Source organism: Melopsittacus undulatus, chromosome 3, assembly GCF_012275295.1.
Source record: "Melopsittacus undulatus isolate bMelUnd1 chromosome 3, bMelUnd1.mat.Z, whole genome shotgun sequence".
NCBI classification, from domain to species: Eukaryota; Metazoa; Chordata; class Aves; order Psittaciformes; family Psittaculidae; genus Melopsittacus; species Melopsittacus undulatus.
Genome location: NC_047529.1, coordinates 4,187,450 through 4,209,621, shown reverse-complemented (window position 1 = coordinate 4,209,621; position 22,172 = coordinate 4,187,450). Strand labels below are relative to the sequence as shown.

General features: G+C 45.4%; 2 protein-coding genes across 2 annotated transcripts in view; one reads left to right on the top strand and one right to left on the bottom strand.

Moving 5' to 3' along the window:
• The window catches only part of USP34 (ubiquitin specific peptidase 34), a 134,632-nt gene extending 126,123 nt beyond the window's left edge, over positions 1–8,509 (top strand). Inside the window, exons 73-80 of the mRNA XM_034060303.1 lie at positions 100–204; positions 329–453; positions 2,652–2,775; positions 4,355–4,434; positions 5,012–5,152; positions 5,239–5,385; positions 5,807–5,966; positions 6,686–8,509. Coding sequence (XP_033916194.1) covers positions 100–204; positions 329–453; positions 2,652–2,775; positions 4,355–4,434; positions 5,012–5,152; positions 5,239–5,385; positions 5,807–5,966; positions 6,686–7,296 — 1,493 coding nt within the window. The 3' untranslated portion in view covers positions 7,297–8,509. The remainder of the gene's footprint in view (positions 1–99; positions 205–328; positions 454–2,651; positions 2,776–4,354; positions 4,435–5,011; positions 5,153–5,238; positions 5,386–5,806; positions 5,967–6,685) is intronic.
• Positions 8,510–11,978: 3,469 nt separating this feature from the next.
• LOC101878894 (activator of HSP90 ATPase homolog 2) lies at positions 11,979–21,906 on the bottom strand. The gene is made up of 9 exons (XM_005143790.3): positions 21,684–21,906; positions 21,406–21,596; positions 17,230–17,315; positions 16,508–16,622; positions 15,889–15,977; positions 15,246–15,362; positions 14,449–14,550; positions 13,266–13,317; positions 11,979–13,081 (listed from the first exon to the last, which is right to left on the bottom strand). Exons 1-9 carry the CDS (start codon positions 21,761–21,763, stop codon positions 12,906–12,908), a joined length of 1,008 nt encoding a protein of 335 aa, XP_005143847.2. The 5' UTR covers positions 21,764–21,906; the 3' UTR covers positions 11,979–12,905.
• Positions 21,907–22,172: the final 266 nt, after the last annotated feature.

The window sequence follows — 22,172 nt, the reverse complement described above, 5'->3', positions numbered from 1 at the left end:
ATACAAAAGCGAGTTTGCAAATGCATGAGCCTGAAGTTAAACTGTTTGCTGTTAAAGAAATAACAATATGTAATAGCAAAAACAACTTTTTGTTTGTAGATGTCCTCAAGGAGCTTGTACTTTTAAGTCCTCATGATTTCCTACATACTCTGGTTCCATTTCTACAGCACAATCATTGTACATACCACCACAGTAATATCCCAAGTAGGTATTTCAGTGATTGTATTTTGAAGTTCTCTTACGCTATTATTACTCTATCGTGTTCCTTGCTGATGCCAAATATTGACCTGTTGAATATATCCCTGTTTTATCCTAACTTATACTACAGTGTCTCTTGGACCTTATTTTCCATGTCGTGAAAATTTGAAATTAATAGGGGGAAAAAGCAATATTCGTCCTCCACGTCCTGAACTTAACATGTGCCTCTTGCCCACCATGGTGGAAGCCAGCAAGGTAAGTAAAGCTCTAGGCTTATCAGTAGCCATTTCTCTATTGTTTTCCCGTATCTTCTAGGAGTATAACAAGAATCCAATAGCATGATGCATTTATATTTTCTTTGTAAGCAAAGCGTAATTCTTCTTCAAGATGTGTTGTCCTCATATACTCCATTCTAGATGTGCACTCCAGAAGCACCATTTCCCTGCCCTTGGTGACACATAGCTTCATATTCCAGACAGGATAAGGGGTTGGACCTTGTATTCAGGAAAACTCTCCCAGTCTGCTTGTGGCATTTATAAAGACAATTGAGGAGCTGCCCAGGGACTGTCCAGATGGGTTTCAAGCTGTGTTAAGGTTTATTACCAGGCACCTGAGTAGATCCTTCAGGTTTTGGTAAAGTCCATTCAGCAGGACTGAAGTGGGATCTGCTCTTTGTTTGGGTGAAATACCAGCACCTGAAGTAGGGTACAGGGCTTTCAGTCTGTCCTGTCACATCTGTGGGCTTCCTGATGGGATGCCAGCTCTAATGGGGCTACTTTGTAGTTGCTCACAACATCCCATTACTACAGGTGCAGCAATGGTGGGATTCAGCTCACATAACTTTGCCTATCTAAAAGGTCGGTGTCTGGCTCTTTAATGGTGCTAAACAGTTACCTGTGGAAGGAGACAAATAGTCCCTCTCCTTCCTGACCTAGGCCCCCAAGTCTGATGGGGTGATTCTTCCTCCAGAGGAGTCTGTCTCTCCACTGACTGCAGGGAATACTGAAATGACTAGATTTTAGATAGCTAAAGTCAGGTAAGGTGAATCCCACCCTAAAAGGAATATGTATGGACAATCATTTGAAGAAGGAGAACTGGTTACTTGCTGTACAGTAACTGTGGTTCTTCAAGATGCTTTGTCCACACAGATTCTGTGGTCCTCCTCCTCCTGTGCTGACTCCAAGTCCTGTCATAGGGGATTCTTATGGGTGAAGGAATTGAGTGGTGGTTGAAGCCGCCATACCCCTTATGCCCTCAGGTACAGTGGTCGCAAGGACACACTGGGTGCAGGCACAGCCCCAGTGGACACTGCTATTCAGAAAGAATCCAATCTCCTGCACATGGGGCCTATGTGCACGTAGATGGGAATCTGTGTGGGCAACACATTTCGAAGAAGCACGGTTACTGTAGGGTAAGTAACCCTTCTTTTTTAAAGCTTTCAGAACGATGCTGTGTATATTTGTGCACCATCAAGTCTACTGTGTAACCAAAGCTTTTAAAACATGCATAGAGCCAGAAACTGTCTGTAGTGGTATTTTTCTGTTGTGTAGCCAGAGGTCGTGGATGCAATGCTAAATAATGTCAATATTGGAACTTAAAAACTCAGGAATGGTTTGGGTTGGAAGAGACCTTAAAGCTCATCCAGTTCCAACCCCCTGCCATGGGCAGGGACACCTTCCATAGACCAGGTTGCTCCAAGCCCCTGTGTCCAACCTGGCCTTGAACACTGCCAGGGATGGGGCAGCCACAGCTTCCTCGGTAATGAATTCAGATACATCAGGAACCAGGAGATTTTTAAGCCCCTCAAACCACATCCATGATTACAGCTTCCTGTGGTTGTGCATGCTTATTCTTCATTCATTTTGTATGAGGCTGCATTCATTTGCTTTGAGTTTTTGAGATTTCCTTTTGGCTGTCTGCTCTACAGAATCTGATGCCATTTTAAGTGTATACATCCAAGCTACATGACAATTATTGGCAAACGAAACCCATGGCATATATTTATCATTTGGTTTGAGGCATTCCTGAAAAAGCTGCTTTGAAAGCTTGTGAAGCTTGGCCTTAAGAAAATCCTGACTTCCACAGATCATAGCTGACAAGCGATGATTTAAAAAGCAGTCATGTGTATGTATCTAAGTATCTGTATGGGATATAAAATCACTGCGTCCTTGTCATCTCCAAGGTGTGGGATTCACACAGCTTGGCACCTTCTCAGTCTGTCGATGCAGAATCCTACACTGAAAGTTATCACTGGTGGGGGAATCGCTTTGCCATCCCTCCTCCAGTCTCCCTGTTGTGCTTGCCAAAGCAAAGGGTTACACCTGGAAACACCCATTGGGGTTTCCTCTAGTACACGATCAAACAAGTGCAGTGACATTAAGCTGGCTGCTTAGGAAACCTGGTTGCTGTCCAGTTGCTTATGTAGTTTAAATGAAGCTCTCTTAAATCTTCAGGGCAAAGATGATGTTTACGATCGTATGCTGCTAGACTACTTCTTTTCTTATCATCAGTTCATCCACCTACTCTGTCGAGTTGCAATCAACTGTGAAAAGTTTACTGAAACTTTAGTTAAAATGAGTAAGTATGAAGGTGAAACAGCCGAAGGATTTTGTTCTGTGATGTAACTGTGAGCACTTCTCCACTACATTTTATGTTCAGGATCTGTATTGTTCTGGACATGATTTTGTATCCACCGATAGTGTGGTTTAGTGTGTATGATGTACTTACAGTCTTACCTGCATGACTGTCCAGAGAGGAGCTGAGGCAACTAGTGAGAATTCAGCCTCCTTCCACATGTAGAGGTTAATACAGGGCTCACTGAAGCTGCATTGGTTTTTAGCTGGCAGTTTAAGTGGCTTTGGAGCAGATCCTGAATCCTCAACAGTGACATGCAATTAATGGCACTTATTGGCAGCCCGTCCAGGGATGTACATGATCATCCAGACGATGCTGGTTCTGTTCATACCAAGTTGGGTTGATTTTACCCCATAGTTTTTTGAACCATCACAGCATTCACTTACAGTTATAACCATTCAGTCTTGTAGTTTGTACCCAATACTTGTTTCAGCTCTGCCAGTAGAGACTGCCAGTATTTGGGTTTCCTCCTGTCACAATGTAAACCTGGTTTTGGGGTGTGAACAAGGCATTTGTGGCTTTATCTGATGACTCCAGCCATTCAGCTGGCTCTGCAAGCACCACATCCTGCCTTGAGTTGGCCTATTACATCCATGTGCTACTCCAGAGGCATAGTATGGGGGGTTTAAACTCCTTCCACCGCAGACCCAGGATGAGCCGAGTTACCCAGCATGGTAAGTGCAGAGGCACAGACCCCAGTGCCACACAGACAGTTACTACAGGGACACAGACACTGGGAAACATCTCACTTCAGTTGTCTAAAAAGTAGCTGAATAGCCAGACCTTCCTCTGATCTCTGTGGAGAGATGGAGATTGCTTCCAAGAGAAACTCAGTCTTCTGATGCTTAAATAGCTCAAGCAGAATGAACCACCTCCTGCAAATACCTGCTGCTTTTGTTTACTCTGCCTGTAGAAGCTGTTGGCTATGATTAAATACCACTTCTAGGCAAAATTAATCTTGCCCAAAGAGCAGTGATAGTAGCAACGTTCTTTTGATCCCCTGAACCATCCGTCTGCTCATTGTGTGTCAGGCTCTTCTGGTTGTCACTCTAGCGTTATTAATACTTCCTATAGGTTGTGTTAAAGATAACAGCGGTGATAGGGCTAGTAAAGAAGATTGCCCTTTTACATGCTGTTTTAAACAAAAAAGCTATCAGAATCATAGAATGGTTTGGGTTAGAAAGGACCTTAAGATCATCCAGTTCCAACCCCCTACCATTTAAAACCTTTACGTTCTGTAGTGACCAGGTGAAACTGTCAGGCAGTAATAACCTGATGACAAACCCAGAACTAAAGCCAGCTCTTCAGCTTTTTACACTTCATAGGATAATGAAGGGATACCTCGACTTACTAAATGCCCTATAAAAACTTCACATACACACACTGGGTCTTTCTGCTTGTAAAAACTGCTTAGAATGTGGCCTTATGAACTGATAACAGTGCCTTGGTACTGCTGCTACCAAGAGGTGAGTATCTCCAAGTGAATTCTCACAGGCTATCTTATTTTCTCCTAAAATTGCAGGTGTGCTAGTTGCATATGAAGGTTTGCCACTTCACCTTGCGCTATTCCCCAAGCTTTGGACTGAGCTTTGTCAGACTCAGGTAAGAGTCAGTGAGTTTGAGAGCTAATGGAATGGAAACAGGCAAAGTACAATGAATGGGAAACAGAACAACCTGTAACTAGTGGGTATTGTTTAATTATTCCAACTAGCAGTATTTGGAATAGGAAATACCTCTGCTGATGCTTTCTGTCACGGAATAAAACCTGGGCCCTACAGAAACTGAGGGAGCACCTTCCCACAGTGTAACATTGGTTATGTGTGGTCTGTGCACAAAAGCTGCTGCATCCTGCCTCGGTGAGCTCCCAGCTTTTTATGTAGCTTAAACACCAATCTGATGAAATAAAGACTGGGAGCTCTCCAAGTCTGGACATCACTGTGTGCCCAGTGCATGCTGGCTCTCAGATGAGACGCTGGCCCTTCACATACATCCTGACTGTGATAAACTGGCATTCCCACAGAACAAATGTCATAAAGGACAATGTGAAATAGTAACTGACAGCAATTAACTTGTACCATGTACCGGTACCTGATTGACCTGAAATACAGTTATCAGTAAGAACAGTCCAATACCACAGTGCTGGGATGACTTTGCCACCTCCTCTCTGTCTCTTCACCAGTCCCCGATGTCCAAGAACTGTGTGAAGCTCCTCTGTGAAGACCCGGTTTTTGCAGAGTATATAAAATGCATTCTGATGGATGAAAGGACCTTTCTTAACAACAACATTGTGTACACCTTCCTGACCCACTTCCTTCTCAAGGTACGTGGCTATTAACAATCATTCCTATTTCAAGGAATGCATTCCAGTGTTTGTTGCGGTTTAAACAATGTGCATTCTTTTCACAGGTCCAGGGGCAGGTGTTTTCTGAAGCAAACTGTGCCAACTTAATCAACACTCTAATTACAAACCTAATTAATCAGTATCAAAGCCTAGAATCTGACTTCAGCAACCAGAGAGTTGAAATTTCCAAAGCAAGCTCTACTTTAAATGGGGTGAGTCTTTCCTAAGCCCTTCAAGTGTTGGCATGGATTAGGAGACAGCGTGTTTGCCCTTGGAAACTCCTCAGTGCCATGTGCCAAGCTCTGATCAAAGAGGCTGTTGTTACCCTCACCTGTCTGGTGGGAAATGTGACCCCTGCCAATAAGATAGTTAATGGTAGAAACATCCTAACCCAGCAGCAGGTTTCATCCTGCATTAAGCAGCACACTATTGTCTATCAGGGCAGATCTACCTTAAAGTCAGCACATTAGTAACGAGTGGGAAATTTCAGTAGTGTTAAGTATATTTAGAACCTGATGTTTTGGATGTTCAGAACATGAAGCTTCTGCTCATTGCACAGGTCCCTGGGTGTAGGATTAATTGAACATGGGTTTGAAATAAGGCTGGTGAAATTGGTTTGCTTCTGTTTTCTAGGACCTCCGAGCACTTGCCTTGCTGCTTTCAGTGCACACTCCCAAACAGCTCAACTCAGCCCTGATTCCAACCTTACAAGAGCTTTTAAGCAAATGTAGAACTTGTCAGCAACAGAGGAACTCACTACAAGAGCAAGAAGCCAAAGAAAGGAAAACTAAAGGTTTGCTTTCTCTTGTAAATGTCACTCAGACTAAGGTTTTACAACGTTTCACAAGATGAATGTGCACGCTGTTTTCTTACCACAGTAGATTGGGCCATTTATTGGCTTCAATCCCCAGTGCTACACAAGAAGTATTATTTTATTATGGAACTAAAATACTAGGGAAAACCATGCCTAAAAATGTAATACATTTGGGTGTATATATGGCATGAAAAACATAGAGTCGTAGAATGGTTTGGGTTGGAAAGGACCTTAAGATCATCCAGTTCCAACCCCCTGCCATGGGCAGGGACACCTCACACTAAACCATGGCACCCAAGGCTTCATCCAACCTGGCCTTGAACACTGCCAGGGATGGAGCATTCACAACCTCCCTGGGCAACCCATTCCAGTGCCTCACCACCCTTACAGTAAAGAATTTCTTCCTTATATCCAATCTAAACTTCCCCTGTTTAAGTTTGAACCCATTACCCCTTGTCCTATCACTACAGTCCCTAATGAAGAGTCGTCCCCAGCATCCCTGTAGGCCCCTTCAGATACTGGAAGCTGCTATGAGGTCTCCATGCAGCCTTCTCTTCTCCAGGTTGAACAGCCCCAACTTTCTCAGCCTGTCTCCATACAGGAGATGCTCCAGCCCCTGATCATCCTCATGGCCTCCTCTGGACTTGTTCCAACAGCTCCATGTCCTTTCCCTAAGCAGCTTTCCCTGTTCCTTGCAGATGATGAAGGAGCCACTCCTGTGAAGCGGCGGCGGGTGAGCAGCGACGAGGAGCACACTGTAGACAGCTGTATCAGTGACATTAAAACTGAACCCCGGGAGGCCTTGACCCCGACGAGCACTTCGGATAACGAGACACGGGACTCTTCCATCATCGACCCGGGCACTGAGCAAGACCCTCCTTCCCCCGAGAACAGTTCTGTCAAGGAGTACAGAATGGAAGTTCCATCTTCGTTTTCCGAAGACATCCTGTTAGCGACGCGGCCGCAGCACGTGGACGAGCAGGCAGGAAACGGTCAGTTTGAGGAATGCAAAGAGTTTAAAGACCTGCAGACTTCCAAGGATCCCATTGGAGCCGAGGAGGACTCGGAGTTCCCCTCCACGTCCATTTCAGCGGTTTTATCCGACCTCGCAGAGCTGAGAGGCTGTGATGGTCAAGCCTTACCATCCCAGGACCCCGAAACTGGTTTATCAATCAGCTGTGGCCATTCCAGAGGACTCTTCAGTCACATGCCGCAGCATGACATTTTAGACATCCTGTGTAGGACCATTGAGTCTACGATTCACGTGGTCACAAGGATATCTGGAAAAGGAAACCAAGCTGCTTCTTGACATTAGATGGAGCATGTCTGCTTTTAAGTCTTTCTTTTATTTTTCTCTCCTTCCTTCCTTCCCCTCCACCCCCAAAAAACGCTGTTTGTATAAGTTTTGCTTATTTCTGGTTTTGTGCTTCAGTTTGTCCAGTGCTCTCTGCTTGAATGGCAAGATAGATTTATTACGCTTCCTTCTTGGTCAGGCAGAACTCAAGTTTTGGGTTGGTTTTTCTTCTGTTTCCATTTGATTTTTCTGTTTTCTTTTGCATCTACCGTACACTTTCTTAAAGGGCAATCAGATAATGGGTATGTTTTATGTAATTAAGAGTTCACTGTAGTGGCTTTCATTTAATATTGGCTGTCTGGGAGAACAGGGCCTCCTGGCTCTGGATGATGTAATTTAAACTTATGGCATTTTTACTGTGTATAATATGGTGTCCTCTGTGCCAGTTTTGTACCTTATAATAGAGGCAGATTGCCTCAGATCGCTGTGGTTCTTATTATCAAAAATTAAGTTTACTTGTATACTAAACAACCACAAGAAATTTGATTCTGTAAAGAATCCTCTTTAGCTGTGGCCTGGCAGTATATATATGGTGCTTTATTTAACAGAATACCTGTGGAGGAAATAAAGCACACTTGATGTAAAATTAATTGTTTTATTTTTATTGACATGATCAATTGCTATTCTGTGCACTTCATTAAACTGATTGTGATGACTTTTCATTTGTGGATAATATGTGGCTTCAGTCTTTGGATTTCCCAGCAAAGACAACGTGCTCACTGAAACGGCTGCAGAGAGGAGCGATGATGATCAGTTGTATATAACCGATGTAAAGCTTCTGGTTTACTTTGCATGGATGTTCAGTCTCACAGTCGAGAGGGCCTGGTGGTTGTTGACTTTCTCCCCCTTGTTGGAACACGAAGAGGTGCAGAAGCCAATGGAACTTCTCATTTCCCTAACTCTGACCTGTGTTAGCCGTGTTTTATTCCTGCACCATCCATAGATTTGCTTCCTTGTCCCCTCCACCTGCTGCCCAGGGGCCTGCTCCCTCTGGCTGTTGCTTTCTTGATGGCTTCTGCACCCTTCGAATGCTGGAATGACTTTATCATCTCTCCCTGTCCCACTTCCTCCTGTGATTTCCGAGCAATATCCATTATTTCCTATGTGACTTTTCAGACTGTCAATGATACTGGTTTTAATATCTGATTAAACTCCATTTTCAGCTTCATTTTCCAGTTGCTTAGCTCATTTGTTTCTCTATTGTCTTCATGATGCATCTATCTGGGCCTTTTTTCTTCCAAATTCCTTCATTCTACCATTTAATGTAGTTGAGCATCATTTGCTTCTCCACGATTCTATTATGTGATGCTTTTGTGGCTCCTCTTACTCTCCATGAATCTACTCTCGGTATTTTTAACCTTCTACAAGCAATAATTTGTCTTTAAAGTTTACACTCTATAATTCCCCTCCATCAGCACTTTCACTCCTGCAGTTAGACACTGTATTGATGCTGGTGAGTGCTTAAGTTGGTCTTACTATTCAGACATGAAGTAATTATGGTTTCACTCCCTTTAGGAGTAATTTTATTACTGTTTCTGATCAGCTTCTCCATAGATTGTGACTTCAGAGAAATAACTCAAAGCATCTCCCCAGCAAGTAGCAGAGTTCATCTGTCGGCTTCTACCAAGCCTGCTATTTGTGGTTGGATTAAGATGTGCGTAGGAAGAGACCTTCAGGATGCACCTCCAAGAGCTGGAGCACCATTCTGACCCTTGGGTGAGTAATCTCAATTACTCCTGTTAAAAACGTGCATCTGATCCTTGGGATGTTGTTGGATAGTGCCCTTTGTTAGCTTTATCTTCACATAGGGGATGCCATCACACCCTAATTCTGGTATTAAAGCAAGGAATTCTGTCTTTTGTGATGTTTCTTTCTCATTATTTCAACCCCCCTGTGTGAAGTGTGCCAAGTACAAACAGTATTTATGTGTTGCATCCTTCTTGCTCTCCTGTGCTCCCAGGTGAGCATCAGCACTTTGATGTTCATCTGATCACTGACCTGGGCCTGTGTTTGCTCCTGCAGACCCATATATGCCATTCGCCAATGCTGTCAGTAGTTATATTGTATTGTCAATTATGTTCTCACAAACACGGGTGTCTGGAGGCATTTGGAATGCCAGCAGAAGTCCATTTATAATGATTTTCCATTACCAAGGACTCTTGAAAGTTACAGTTCCATGTGATGTCTAAGGGTTGTGGGGTGTTGGGATGTGGTGGCTCCTTAAGCCAAGCACCTTTACACAGTTAAGACACATCTAAGATACATTAGGCCAGCAGCTCCTTCAGAAAGCTGGAGCAAATGTTACAAGCAGGAATGGAGCACGTTGTGAGCTGGAATTACTTATCCTGTAGGTCTCAACTGACTGAATTTAATAACACCTGTTCTATGTGTTGCTTACACACCAGTGCCAGGCTTACAGCAGTGTAACTGTCCTTCCTGCACCTCCATCACATCACCTTCCCATTGTCCCCCTGCAGTATTCCTGCAGCTTTTACTGGGAATTTTCCCCACTACACATCTCCTCTTCCCTACCCCTGTCTGCCCCTGCTGCTTTATCTTCCTCTGGGTCCCTGTGTTCTATGCTCTGGAAGTGACCCATTTCTTCCACAGTATTTTCCTTCTTTAAATCATTTTCTGATCTGTATTCCCTTTGCATGCCAGAATGCTTTTTTATCCCCATCTTTAACCGACATCCTCATCCCTTAAAGCTCTCATTCTGCTCCATGGCTCATCTCACCTCTCACCTGATTGTGCATTTCCTCCCGGAATTCCCACCTCCCTTTTAACCCCTTCACAATTCAGCTTTTAGAATACTTTCTCCTCTCCCTGTGCAGTCCCCAGCATCCAGGCCCTGCTCCTGCACTCAAGACAGTTGAGACCATCCTCTGTACTGGTTCCTGGCTATAGTCATACAAACCATGTCCTTCCCATTTAATTTGTTTTCCTTTTGGAAACCTTACCTTATAAAAGCACTACATCACAAGCAAAGCTATCTGTCTCTTCCTGTTTCTGCTCTGTTGCTTATCATGTACTGTTTGCTCTCCCTGGAACGTGCTCTGTGCTCATTCGTCTCTTTAAAACAGGAATTCCAGTAAATTTGAACCCATTCCCACAATCTCCCTACATCTGTCTCCACTCCTGTCATTTTTCCCCTTTGTTATACTGGGGAGAATTTCAGGGCATGGAGAGCTTCATGGGGACTTGTTTAGACAACAAGCTACATTCATGATACTGCAATTCCATCATGGATGATCCTATTGTATTATTATCGTCAGCCTGTTAGTAATCAATGTGTGATTTCTAACTGCTCCCTCCAGCTCAGGGGCTGGGAATAACAAAGGAGTTTAAACATCTATTGGGTTTCCTGATTAGAGAGTCTACAAGGAGTTCTAGCACTTCAGAATGAATTTTGCCTCTGTAAGCTGGTGACTGCCCCTGTTTGCTACAGCTGATGGTGCTGGGAACCCTCCTGCTGTCAGTTAAATGAACTCCTCTTGGATTTTCTCCATTCCAAAGTAACTGTGTGCAGAACTTGTACTTCCAGGTGGGCGACACAACACTGGTGTCAGCTGCACGTGGGGTGTTGGGGAAGGACAAAGACATCTGTGATCCTGGTTCCTCTGCCTGCAACGACAGCCATTGGGGGCTGTTTGTGGCTGGGATGCTGGCTGCCCCTTTCTTACACCAGGCTGCCTTACCAGTGGGGTAGGTACCTCATGGTTGTAACCTAAGAAAGGTTGTACGTGTTATCACAGCTACAGCTGTGCAGGCACAAGAACACTAAAGCTGTGTCCTCTTGGTTCACTGCCCTCTCCTTGGCCCTCCCAACAGGCACTGCCGTTGTTCCCTGGGGCGACACTGGACACACAAGTAAGTCACTTCTGTAACACCAGGAGGCAGCAGTTGGTGCAGCTGAATGCTCCTGCTTGTGGGGACACAAGAAAACTGAGGCTTAGTAAAACACACAGGGGATGGGCAGTGTGACCCGATGGAGGAAGGGCTTTCTTAGGCAAGAGGGAGAACTGGCGAGGAATACATCCCAGAGACGTACAAGGACTGTACGATAGCTGCAATTAGATTGAAGAGCCCCACTCTCAGATACTGAATTGTCACAAAAGAGGTCATTACACAAAAAGCTGTTCAGCCTCATCTGTCTTAAACCTAGATTGTTCTATTTAAAGGTTCCTCCCATCAACCAAGACTAAATCATTTCTGTATTCCAGCTCTTAGGCTCTTTGTCCTCAAATGCTTATTACAAAAGGCTACTACATTCTGAGCATGCAGGAAGATGCTAGAACAGGACACTTCTCAAGAGGTTGTTCTCCACCCTCTATCTGGACACCTGAAACACCAGAAACACAGCACTTAGAACCAGTTTGTCCATCTGCTTTGTCACTATGGGGTGTTCCTTTGTGTTATTACAACAAACCTCACTGAAGTGCAAAGGGATAACTGCAAACCTTCCAGGGAAAACCTTGCCTGGGGGGAAGAGCAGCACATTTCTATTAGCTCCTGGGTGATGGGAGTTATGAGTGGTAAGGCTGCCATAGGTTGGAGGGTAAACATGAAGTATGTAGGACTTAACTTCTACACAGACTCATTTAGTTTGGCAGTATCAGTTAATGGAGAAAACAAACTGCACGTAAAATAACCTTTTATTGAGTCAACCACATTTTCCAAAGCCATTTTGCCCTTTTTTTGGTCAATTTGTTTCAAATTGCATACTTAATTCATACACTTTTATAAAACATTTAAGTTCTCCTTGCTAACCTCAACGTAAGAGTAACAATTCTTTACCTTCAGCAGCCCAGCTTTGCTCCTGTCACGTTTCTCCAACAAACACTTACTTGAATCTGAGCTACAGCACTGCAGAGGCCCATAAATGACTGGAGGGGAAGGGGCACAGGATTGCAAAGAGAAAGCATTATTACTGTTGGTTTCTTCCAAAGGGAATTTCACGCTGAGGTCAAGTACGTGCATGCAGACTTAGCAGTGGTAACTGTTGTACCACCCAGAATACGGATTGGTAATGATCTTTCCCTAAAATTGGCTACAGAGTTAGAAACAAATTCAGTTTGCAGTTAAAGCCATTTTAAGAAGTATTTAGAGATGCTGTAAGTGAAATCCCTCCCATTTCTTACAAGATTTAATGTAGCAACAGTTTTATAATCTCTTTTAGTTCACCTCTGATGGGAACCCCGTGTCCTTGAGGGATTTAGGTTTTCCACTGGATACACTGAATATTAAAGAGCAGCAAATGCTTCCTACTGATTCATGTCACTTACCTACCTATGATGGTGCTTCACTGCAGCTGAATCATTACTACTTTAGATCTAGTTGCAAGCAAGCAGAAGAGAGATCAGTTTCCCCCAGTAAAGCTGTTTATAGCCAGAATCTGCGTTACGTGCCTCCTTATTCACTAAAAATCCATAAATAATGCTTAAATTATGTACAGTATCAGACAGGGTCTTTATTCCTCCCACAAATAAATTACTTCTTTTAAAAAAACCCAAATGGTAACAAAGTATAAAAAGTAATGCCCTAACAAAACAAGGGAGCTGTCATCATTCCATGGTGTCCTTGGACTGCTGGAGTAAAACATGGATTCCTTCAAAATACTGCTGCTTCCAACATTGCCTTGTGCTGTCTTCACTGGAGACGGGAACTCCTTTGCACTCTACCTGCAGTTCTGTTTGAGCAGCCATATCCTTGAAACTCAAGGCAACCACTGCATAATGTTCTGGGGGAAGAAAACAAAAGACATTTCAGTAAAGTGGGGTTTAAAGGATCATGTCTGTTGTTGCTAATTTCCTGTCTGCTTCTGCCTGTGGGCAAAGCTTCTTTTCACAGCCCACAGCAGCTATGGTCGTGGTTGCTCCTTCTCCCTGCCAAGTGGAGCTGCTATCAGAGGTCCTCAGACTCACCATCGGGCCAGCTTCTACACCTCCACTTCAGGACAATTCTTTGGCTTGGCACCTGGAAGAAGAGCAGAAGGGTCTCCTTGTTAGCATCGGACACAATTCACTTTACAACTAGTCGGTGCTAATTCTCCCCTGAAAAGCGAGAGGAACGGTGGTTTATGTAATAGGTAACACAGAGATTGGGGTTTGGGTTTGAAATAAACTGTTTTCATCAAGGTCTCTGCTTCCTGCCTTCCACTGTTCTGTTTTCTGGACTGATCACTTATTAAACATCTAACACTGGTTTTCTTGCAGGCCTTGAAATGGGCATTGGGGATGGTTTCACCTCTGGAATCTATAAGCATGGCAGAGCCTGACCATGACTTTCTGCTAAGCAACTGGGCCTGCCTGAATGTCCAGCACTGCATGAGAACCATTTACAGCCTGCCACCAGCTCATGTGCAAAGGGAGGCACTGCTTCAGTGTAAGCATTCAGTCAGCTGAAGGCTGGCCTAAACCAGCTCAATGTTTGCACTAAGCCATTGAGTTTACATTGATCTTGGCTGTTTCACCCAAATAGTTCCTCATCCAATTGCAAAGACTGATGACTGTAACTGACTTCCCTCATGGGCTGTCACTACTGAAGCCAAGCTCAGGTGTAACAGTTCTGCAGTGTCTGTGGTCCAGACCCTTTGTGGTGTCAGCAACAGATTTTACTAGGCCAGACCAAGAATCCAGTTCTCCAAGTCCAGCTGTCAGCGATGCTCAGTGCCTGCCATCCGGATGGATGTAAGGTACCAAGTCTAAGCTCAGCAACTGTGAAAATGGATTTCAGAGGTTTCACAAATGGAGCTAAACTCCAATTGTCAAAAGCCCCAGATGGAACAGAGATCCTTTATCCAGTTACAAGAATAACTGATACGGGAGTTGGGAGATAAACCTTAAACTGCTTCCTCACCCCCCTCATGAAGAGGATGGTGCTGAGTTTTCTACCCCAGAGCAGGTCAGCACCTGCTCTTTTGATGGGGAAGAAAAGCCACACACCACAATAGCAATTGTTGTGGCTTTGAAGAAGAGGAACTTAACATTCATTACAGAAACTGAGCTCTCAGGAGCCTTCTTATGCTCCCATTTTTACTTCAGAGAAGAAGGCACCACTGCCACCCCCCCCCCCCTCCATTTAAAGTGCAGAGCAGGAACTTTTTACCAGTTCTGTGTATTCACCACTGACAGAGCCATCAAACATCTGCAGTTTGCCTCCTTTCTCAGCTTCAATCACAGCAGGGCACTTGGAAAACTTCTGTACCAGCTGCAAAACCAGAACACAGCACAAGTCACCTCACTGCAACTCTGTACTGATCCATAATGCACGTGGTGTGAGACAAGGGAGGTCAGTTGAAGGAATTAACTAATATAGGTAAGAGTCACCAAGCACTAAGTGGGTGGTTCATTTTATGCAGCACTACACTGAGCTCCGTGGTGGGCCCAGTGAGGTGACAATGATGTACTGGTGAATATAAGGACTAATACAGGCTGTAGGCACCTGCAAGGGGCATGGACAAAGCCCACAGAGCCATACACATAGACATGACTGGCTGTTGCTAGGTTTGGGAATGAGTGAGACCTAGCAGCAGCTCCAGGAAGGTGCAGGAGAGCTGCTGGGAGCCAGTGCTGTTTCCCACTGGAGGCACTGGGATTGTGATTTGAAGTTCACCAATACCAACCCAGGCTCTTTTGAATCATAGAATGGTTTAGGTTAGAAAGGACCTTAAGATCATCCAGTTCCAACTCCCCTGCCATGGGCAGGGACACCTCACACTCTTTTGTTTCATACCCTGTAAGCAACAGCATCATCTCATCCAACAGTTAATCTGATTAACCTGCAAGCTGTGGATCACAGCAGCACCATTACTGAGCCCTTGAGGCTCATTTATTGCTTCCACAACTATTCAGCTGTAACAGCATCCACATGACCTTCCATTGCCCACTGAAAGCATCACTTACTTCCTTAGTTGTGAAGATGCTGTAAAGTTCATCTGCTGGAGAGTTGAAGATCTCTCTCATAAGTATCTTCACTGTTGGGATTTTTACACCAACTATATCCTGTGGTGAAACTGAATCCTGCAAAGTAAAAACCACTCACGTCAATGCATGCAGGGTCAAGCACAAGTCTGGCATGACAGGAAAGGTGGTGGTACCTGTGCATTCTTAAACATACTGTGTTGTGAATAGATGTCAATCATACAATGTATTTCCATAGTTACTTGACAGTATTATTCATTAGGATTCACTAAATTAAGCGTGTGATCTGCTCTAAAGCCACCTGAAGCTAACTTTGGCCTGGGGGAAGGGATCTGTGCAGGTGGATTCCAGCTTCACCCTACTGGAGCCACAACCATCACAGAACAAAGCCCTGAGGGGTACGTATATGCTATGATTCCTTCCATCCCTGGCAAGCCCATGCCCAGGAGCTGTGCTGGGTCCTTTCTGTATTGCAGGCCCTGATCACAGCAGTGAGAAGGGAGTTCCACCCCAAAGCCTTTCACTTTAGCAGGTGGCCACAGGAATACACAGTTGTGACCATAGCAAAAGCTGGAGGGGCTACATTGATGGTAAACTTAAGCTTTAACACACAAAGCCAACGTACTTGCATGGTGTGCCCACTTAGTTTTCGCTCAGTGGCCAGCTCCTGACCACCAGTAGCTTTTGTTGGCAGAATCATTCCCAAGGTAAACTCTGGAATAAAGAAAAGCACTTTTCAGCATGAAATTGAGCTGTAAAAATCACCCTGGCATTCAGATACCTAACAAAGACTGCTAGAATGGGAGCACAGAATGGGACATACAAATCCAGTCCAGCCTCCTCACCTCACCTCTATGTTTTATACTAGTACCAGAGCCTAACAGTGATCTCTAAAAACACAGGTTTTCCAAAGTTATCCCAAATTACTACCATCTGCCCATTCAGTCCTGCACCATCTCCACAATGCTCTGACCAGTCTGGCAGAGAACCAACAAGCTGAGGGTCAGGCTCTGCTTTGCCAGTCAGGCTGCAGGGCTGACAGTGATGGCTGTGGGCAGTGTGTAACACAATCCAGGCTGGGTCACTGCAGAAGCTTCTGGCCACGTCTGACAGCAGCAATGGTTTTGACTGGTAGGATTAACTTCTGTCAGCTGGTGGCAATTAAAACCAATACAAACCCAAGGACCTGTCAATGTATCACCAAGGATGCATAAAACCATCCTTAACACAAAGGTTTGGTTTACCTGTTTTAAGTGCTTTCAGATAATCTCTCAAGGCCTCTCTGACTTTTGTGGCTCCTTCAGTTCTCATAAGCTCCTTCAGGACATCACCTTCCCCTTTCTTTTTGCTAACATTTATCTAGAAACAGAAAAATTCCAAGATCTAAGAGGCGTTTGAACATGAGCCTGCTGGGTTCTGGCAGCAGAAGAAAGCATTCTGGCTCTGTTTGCTACGTTCAGAGAACAGCTTCAACTTCATTATCTTCTCAGTTTATCCTGCCTTTGCTAAAACCACATTCTCTTGGGCTTAGACTTAAATAAATGCTGTATCTCACCTCCACAATAGCTTAGTCAAGTTCATCAAGTATAAGCAGAGTTGCCTACTACACAGCCAAGGCTGAGGAACCTGTGGAAGCCACAGTACTGACTGCTGCTACACAACCAACAAGGAGGGTCCGTGAGTTCTTAGGGCTTGGGTGTTTTAACACTACAACGAGCAAAGTTCTTCTCAAGCTTGTGGTTAACACATTGTCACAAACAATAATTAGCAGGGTCAGTTGTGCACATTCCTAGCAGGTAAATTTGAGGCCATAAGTCATTAGCCTAAGAAACAAAAGCATGAAATAAACTCTCCAAGTGCAATTACCCCACTTAATCACAGGATAAAGCAAAACATGATGCCTCTATGTCGATTAATGATTTAAGAACTCTGAACCTATACAGCCGTATCAGTATTTCACACCTACCTCTGTATCATCTACCTCATTTTCTTCTGACAGGTTAGGAATTTCAACAGATCCCTTATGTTTCTCACCAGACTCTTTCACTGTACCTGTATTAACATAACGAATTCTTAAATGCATTATTAACAACTATTTCCCCCATAGCAAGACTTTTAGGCTTGGAAATGAGCTGTACATAAGGGTTACTTGAAGCAAGCTGCCTGGAATGCGGTTTAAAGGAACTGAACAGCAACGGAAAGCCTCAAAGGTAAACTCAGCAGTAAAGTTTCACAGTAAACTCTTCCCAGGACTGTATGTTCCTGGGTGGATGCAGCCAGATCATTACATGCACAGAGGTTCTGCCACTGCTCTCACCTTGTTCTGATACGCTATGCTTACAACTTGTTGTGTGTCTGCCAACACAGAATGTGTATCTAGAAGGGGGTGGGGGAAAAGTCACTTCCTCTCCCCTAAACATGTCTGCCCTTTATTTAGATGCTCCCAGAATGCTCTTATCTGTGTCCTGAATATTCAAAAAGCTTCCAACATACAGGCATGTTACTGTACAACATGTCTATGTGTAACAGGTATGTAATGGAGGCTTTTTACAACACTCACTCTTCTGCTCACAGCTTTACTATGATCACTGCACACACCAGAAAGCCTCTGCAAGCACAGAAGTTACTCTCTGCTCCTGCATCCTCCTGGGCAAAGGCCCACCATAACTGACTGGTCATGGATATGGGATGTGACCCCACACTGCACTTTCTAACCTCATGCCTGGCAGTGAAAAGGCTGAATTTAAGGATTGATGCTGTTTTTTAATCTTATACTCAAGACTCTTCCCCTGGCGTTGCAAAAGCATTTCGTTATTTAAATCAATCCACTATTCAGATCATGTCAAGAACTCTTTAGAAAGCAGCAGCAGAACATGCAGTTCTACCCCAAATCCACTTATCTGCATACTGTTTTACCAGCTTAGTTGTGACAACAACAAGCTTTAGCAGTCTATCTGCAGAACTCTAAACATACCAACAACCCAGGGTCAAGCATGACTGCAGAAGGGGAATTACCAAGGAGGTGTAATATTTCTTTGGATTCTCTCAGCCTCAAAGGAGTTACTTAGACCCAGCTACTGCTTAACATCACTCTCCTTCCACTGTTTTTAATTACTAGCCTGAAACGACCCACACAGGGGTAACCTATGCATGACTATAACCCAACATGCAAGTACATGAACAAATGCTCAGATGCTTCTTGGCAAGACAAAGAGCACGTGATGGTTACTAACACCAAGAGGAGCACGGAGCAAAGATCCCTTCCTAGCTGGGACCCAATGAAGCACAGGGCACTGTGCAAAGTCTGCTAACCCAGACACAGGCAACCACATCCATGCAGGGAGAAGCTAAGCTAAAAGACCTCTCTTGGGCATCTCCAAGTCTTCCAAGCAAACCTGTTGGGTCAAGTATGAAGCCATGTGAACTAGTTCAATTATACTAGTAAAAGACTTCTAGGATACAGAAAATCATGCACATCCATCTCTGTTTGCTCTTTACTGCTTTCTCCCAGCTCCAGGATTAGTATAGAGAAAACCACACAACACTACCTTTGCAGATAGCAAAGCAAATCTTCTTCCCAGCTACTCTCCCCAGGAAGGAAGTGCAAGTATGCAGGATTTTAGGCACAGAACACAAACCTGACTTACACCTGCTCAGCTCATTTTACTCACAATTTTCCCAATTCTTACAATAAAGAATCCCAAATGACACAGGCCACAGAACAACTTTAAATTCATCAAACCAGTAACTAGATGGGGTTCTTCCCTTTCAAAAGGCTGCTTGTCCAAGGGGTTAATGCAGATGGTACCGTGCTGGACAGCAAAGCTGTGTCAGCTAACAGCAGCTAGGCAGAACACGAGTACAGCTCTGCATTTTTAGCATCACTGCAGTGTAGACAGAACTATTACCTATTTATTAAGGAAATAATCACATTGTTGGCTGGAAGCCCACAGGACTCCAATAACAGCCCAAAGAATACATCATTCCTTTGTGTCCTGCCAATTCAGTACTTCAGAAAATGAACAGTGAAAGCGAATGTCTCAGCAACACCTACCTACGAACCCACTGCTGAAATACCCAGGTTTTAAAGGACACACACGTTTGCACCAGGCTTCCACCACAGTGGAGAATAAGCCATAAAAACCCTCACAACACAAACTGCAGAAGAGCCATTTTGCTCAACTTTAGTGCCATTAATTACCCTTAGTTCCTCACTTTCTTGCTGCTCTGCCATCTGAATTGCTACAGGAAATGTTTTTCCAGCATTAGCCTTTCCAAACTGCCTGCAGATTTCATCTTGTCCTTATGTGCCCACATCTTAATCATAGCTTGAACTCCCAGCTATGCCACAGGACTTGTAGCAGGATCTAATTACAGCAATTAGTGTTTTTAGCGGTTCAGTTTGAACTCTCATGTCTAATTCAGAGCTCCCAGAAAACACTATCAGATTAAGAGAGAAAACCATCGGCCCCTGCTCTTATAGGATTTCACTGTGTAGCAGCAAACTCCTTTAAACTGAGCTCTCAAAGACCTTATCCACTCACCACAACACTAAGCAAAGCACCTGATCAAAACAGAGTTCTCTATAGTTACACTCTGAAAAGCAGAAAGACCAAGCAGAAGATAAAGAATGCAGAAAGGATCTGTATAGAAATACAAACCAAATACTGCTTCTGCCTATTTCTAAGCTCTGCTCAGGGAAATAAACCCAACAAACTAAGCAGTGTTTAACACTTAAACCACCCAACATCAAAAAGCTGGCTTCACTTATTTAAACTGCACTGGTACAAACTGCAGGGCAGAGGAGAATGTTTGCCTTCCTCTCTGCTAATGGTTAGCTCACAACTGTGTGTTCCTAGGTTGTAACACACTTGTAACATTTAAAACAGAACTCTCAATGGGAACTTCCTTAAGTCCCCTGTTACTGTGGGAGCAGAGCTCAATTGCAAGTCTGTTCCAACAGGAGCACTGGCCTCAGCATCCCAAGGAACATTAAAGTTCCAGTCAGGAAACAGTAGGAACTGCATTGGAGAGGGCACCACGAAACAGGGAACTGCAAAACACAAGCACCCACTGCAACAGCATCACCTCGAACACCGATCCAGAGACTACTGAACTCTTCTGGGGCACTGGTATTGCTGGATGGCCCCTGGTATTCCCACCTCCTACTGTAACTGAGGCCTGAGGAGTGCAGTATTTTGGGGAGGAACAGCTGTCATTTGACACGACAATATCCAGGCACAATTTACTGTGCAGGCAGGCTCTTTTTATCAGCTCTTCCTGCCTTTTCCTGCAATACAAGCGATGGTCCGCAGCCTGCCATCAAGTTTTAGGCATCTAATACACGAATATAACCCTTGATCCTACTAAAAGATACAGTATCAGGTCAGTCTGCAGACAGATGCCATGGGACCAGCACAGCAGAGGACGAACCTCCAACAGTCAGTGTTGCAAGGGGATGCAGCACAGCCCCTTTATCCCAAATAATCAAGATGTGCAGCTTCCTTATTCCCACTGAATGTTTCTTCCTCATGCAATTCATCATCCTCAATGCAAAGGACACGGGATTTCTGGGAACACACGCACACTTCCTCGGTTCTCCTGCCTCCCGCTGCCAGCACAGCTGCAATAGGCACACAGCAGGCACTAGGACAGCTCAGGCCGGCTCTTATGAGCAATACGGATCTCACCACAACAGATTTACTTCCTGCAAAGCAAAACGATGGGGCTTGGAGCGACCTGCTCTAGTGGAAGGTGTCCCTACCGGTGACAGGGGCTGGAACAGGACGAGCTTTAGGGCCCCTTCCAACCTCTTCCATGTCCCTATGAGTACTATTAAAACAACCCTACAATACACGTGCAGCACAAAACAAGCTGAGTGAAGGTCAGAGAAAGAGAAGCTGGGGTTTTGACAGTACTTAAACACAAGCATAAAGTTCAGGCCCATGCAGCTCCTTGATCCCGATTCAGCTTCCTACAACATTCCCACTTTCCCATCCCCAAGCAGAGCTCCCTTCCCGAGCACACCAGCACCAGACCAGGACCCACTCCAGCCCAACCCCACCAAGGCACAGGGGTGCAGGCACCCCAACCCCTGCCCTCCATCCCGGCAATGGCGGTGCCCCCCTCACCCTCCCGGTACCTCTCCAGCTGAGGCGCAGGTTCCACTCGTAGAAGAAGATGAGCTTCCCCTTGCGGCTGTTGCAGGACGCTTCCCCCTCCACGTGCTTCAGCTCGCTGATCTCGCAGCGTCCGGCCTCGCCCTCCACCACCAGCCCCACCAGCACCTCCTTCAGCTTGCCCTTGGACCAGCTGGTCGCGTCCCGCTCCGTCCTGGCCCGGGCAGCGCCGCCGTTAACGGGGAGCCCAATGGCGGTGTCCCCGTTCCCCCCACCCCGCTCCCCTCAGGCCGCCCCTCACCAGTGCCAGTTGTTGACGTTGGTGCCGTCCGCCCGCTCCTCCACGATCCACCGCGGGTCCCCCTGGCCCCACTTGGCCATGGCGCTGCCACAGCCGCGCCCGCAACGAACGTGCCAGAACCTTCCCCGCCCCCGCTCTCCTCACAGGAGGAAGAGGAAGGAGAGGCCGCGCCGCCCTTCCCTCACACACACACGGGTACAGCCGGACCGGACAGCACCGCCCTTCCCTACACACACACACGGGTACAGCCGGACCGGGCCGCACCGCCCTTCCCTCACACACACACGGGTACAGCCGGACCGGACCGCACCGCCCTTCCCTACACACACACACGGGTACAGCCGGACCGGACCGCACCGCCCTTCCCTCACACACACACGGGTACAGCCGGACCGGACCGCACCGCCCTTCCCTACACACACACACGGGTACAGCCGGACCGGGCCGCACTTCCCCTGCACACACACACACGGGTACAGCCGCACCGCA

What these genes read in the sequence shown, in the direction of transcription:
- LOC101878894 (XM_005143790.3), bottom strand. Translation starts at nt 21,763, where the DNA reads ATGGCCAAGTGGGGCCAGGGGGACCCGCGGTGGATCGTGGAGGAGCGG. An exon ending in AACGTCAACAACTGGCACTG is followed by an intron (nt 21,597 to 21,683) that starts GTGAGGGGCGGC and finishes TGCCCGGGCCAG; the next exon opens with GACGGAGCGGGACGCGACCA. An exon ending in ATGAGGTAGATGATACAGAG is followed by an intron (nt 16,623 to 17,229) that starts GTAGGTGTGAAA and finishes TTCTGTTTCTAG; the next exon opens with ATAAATGTTAGCAAAAAGAA.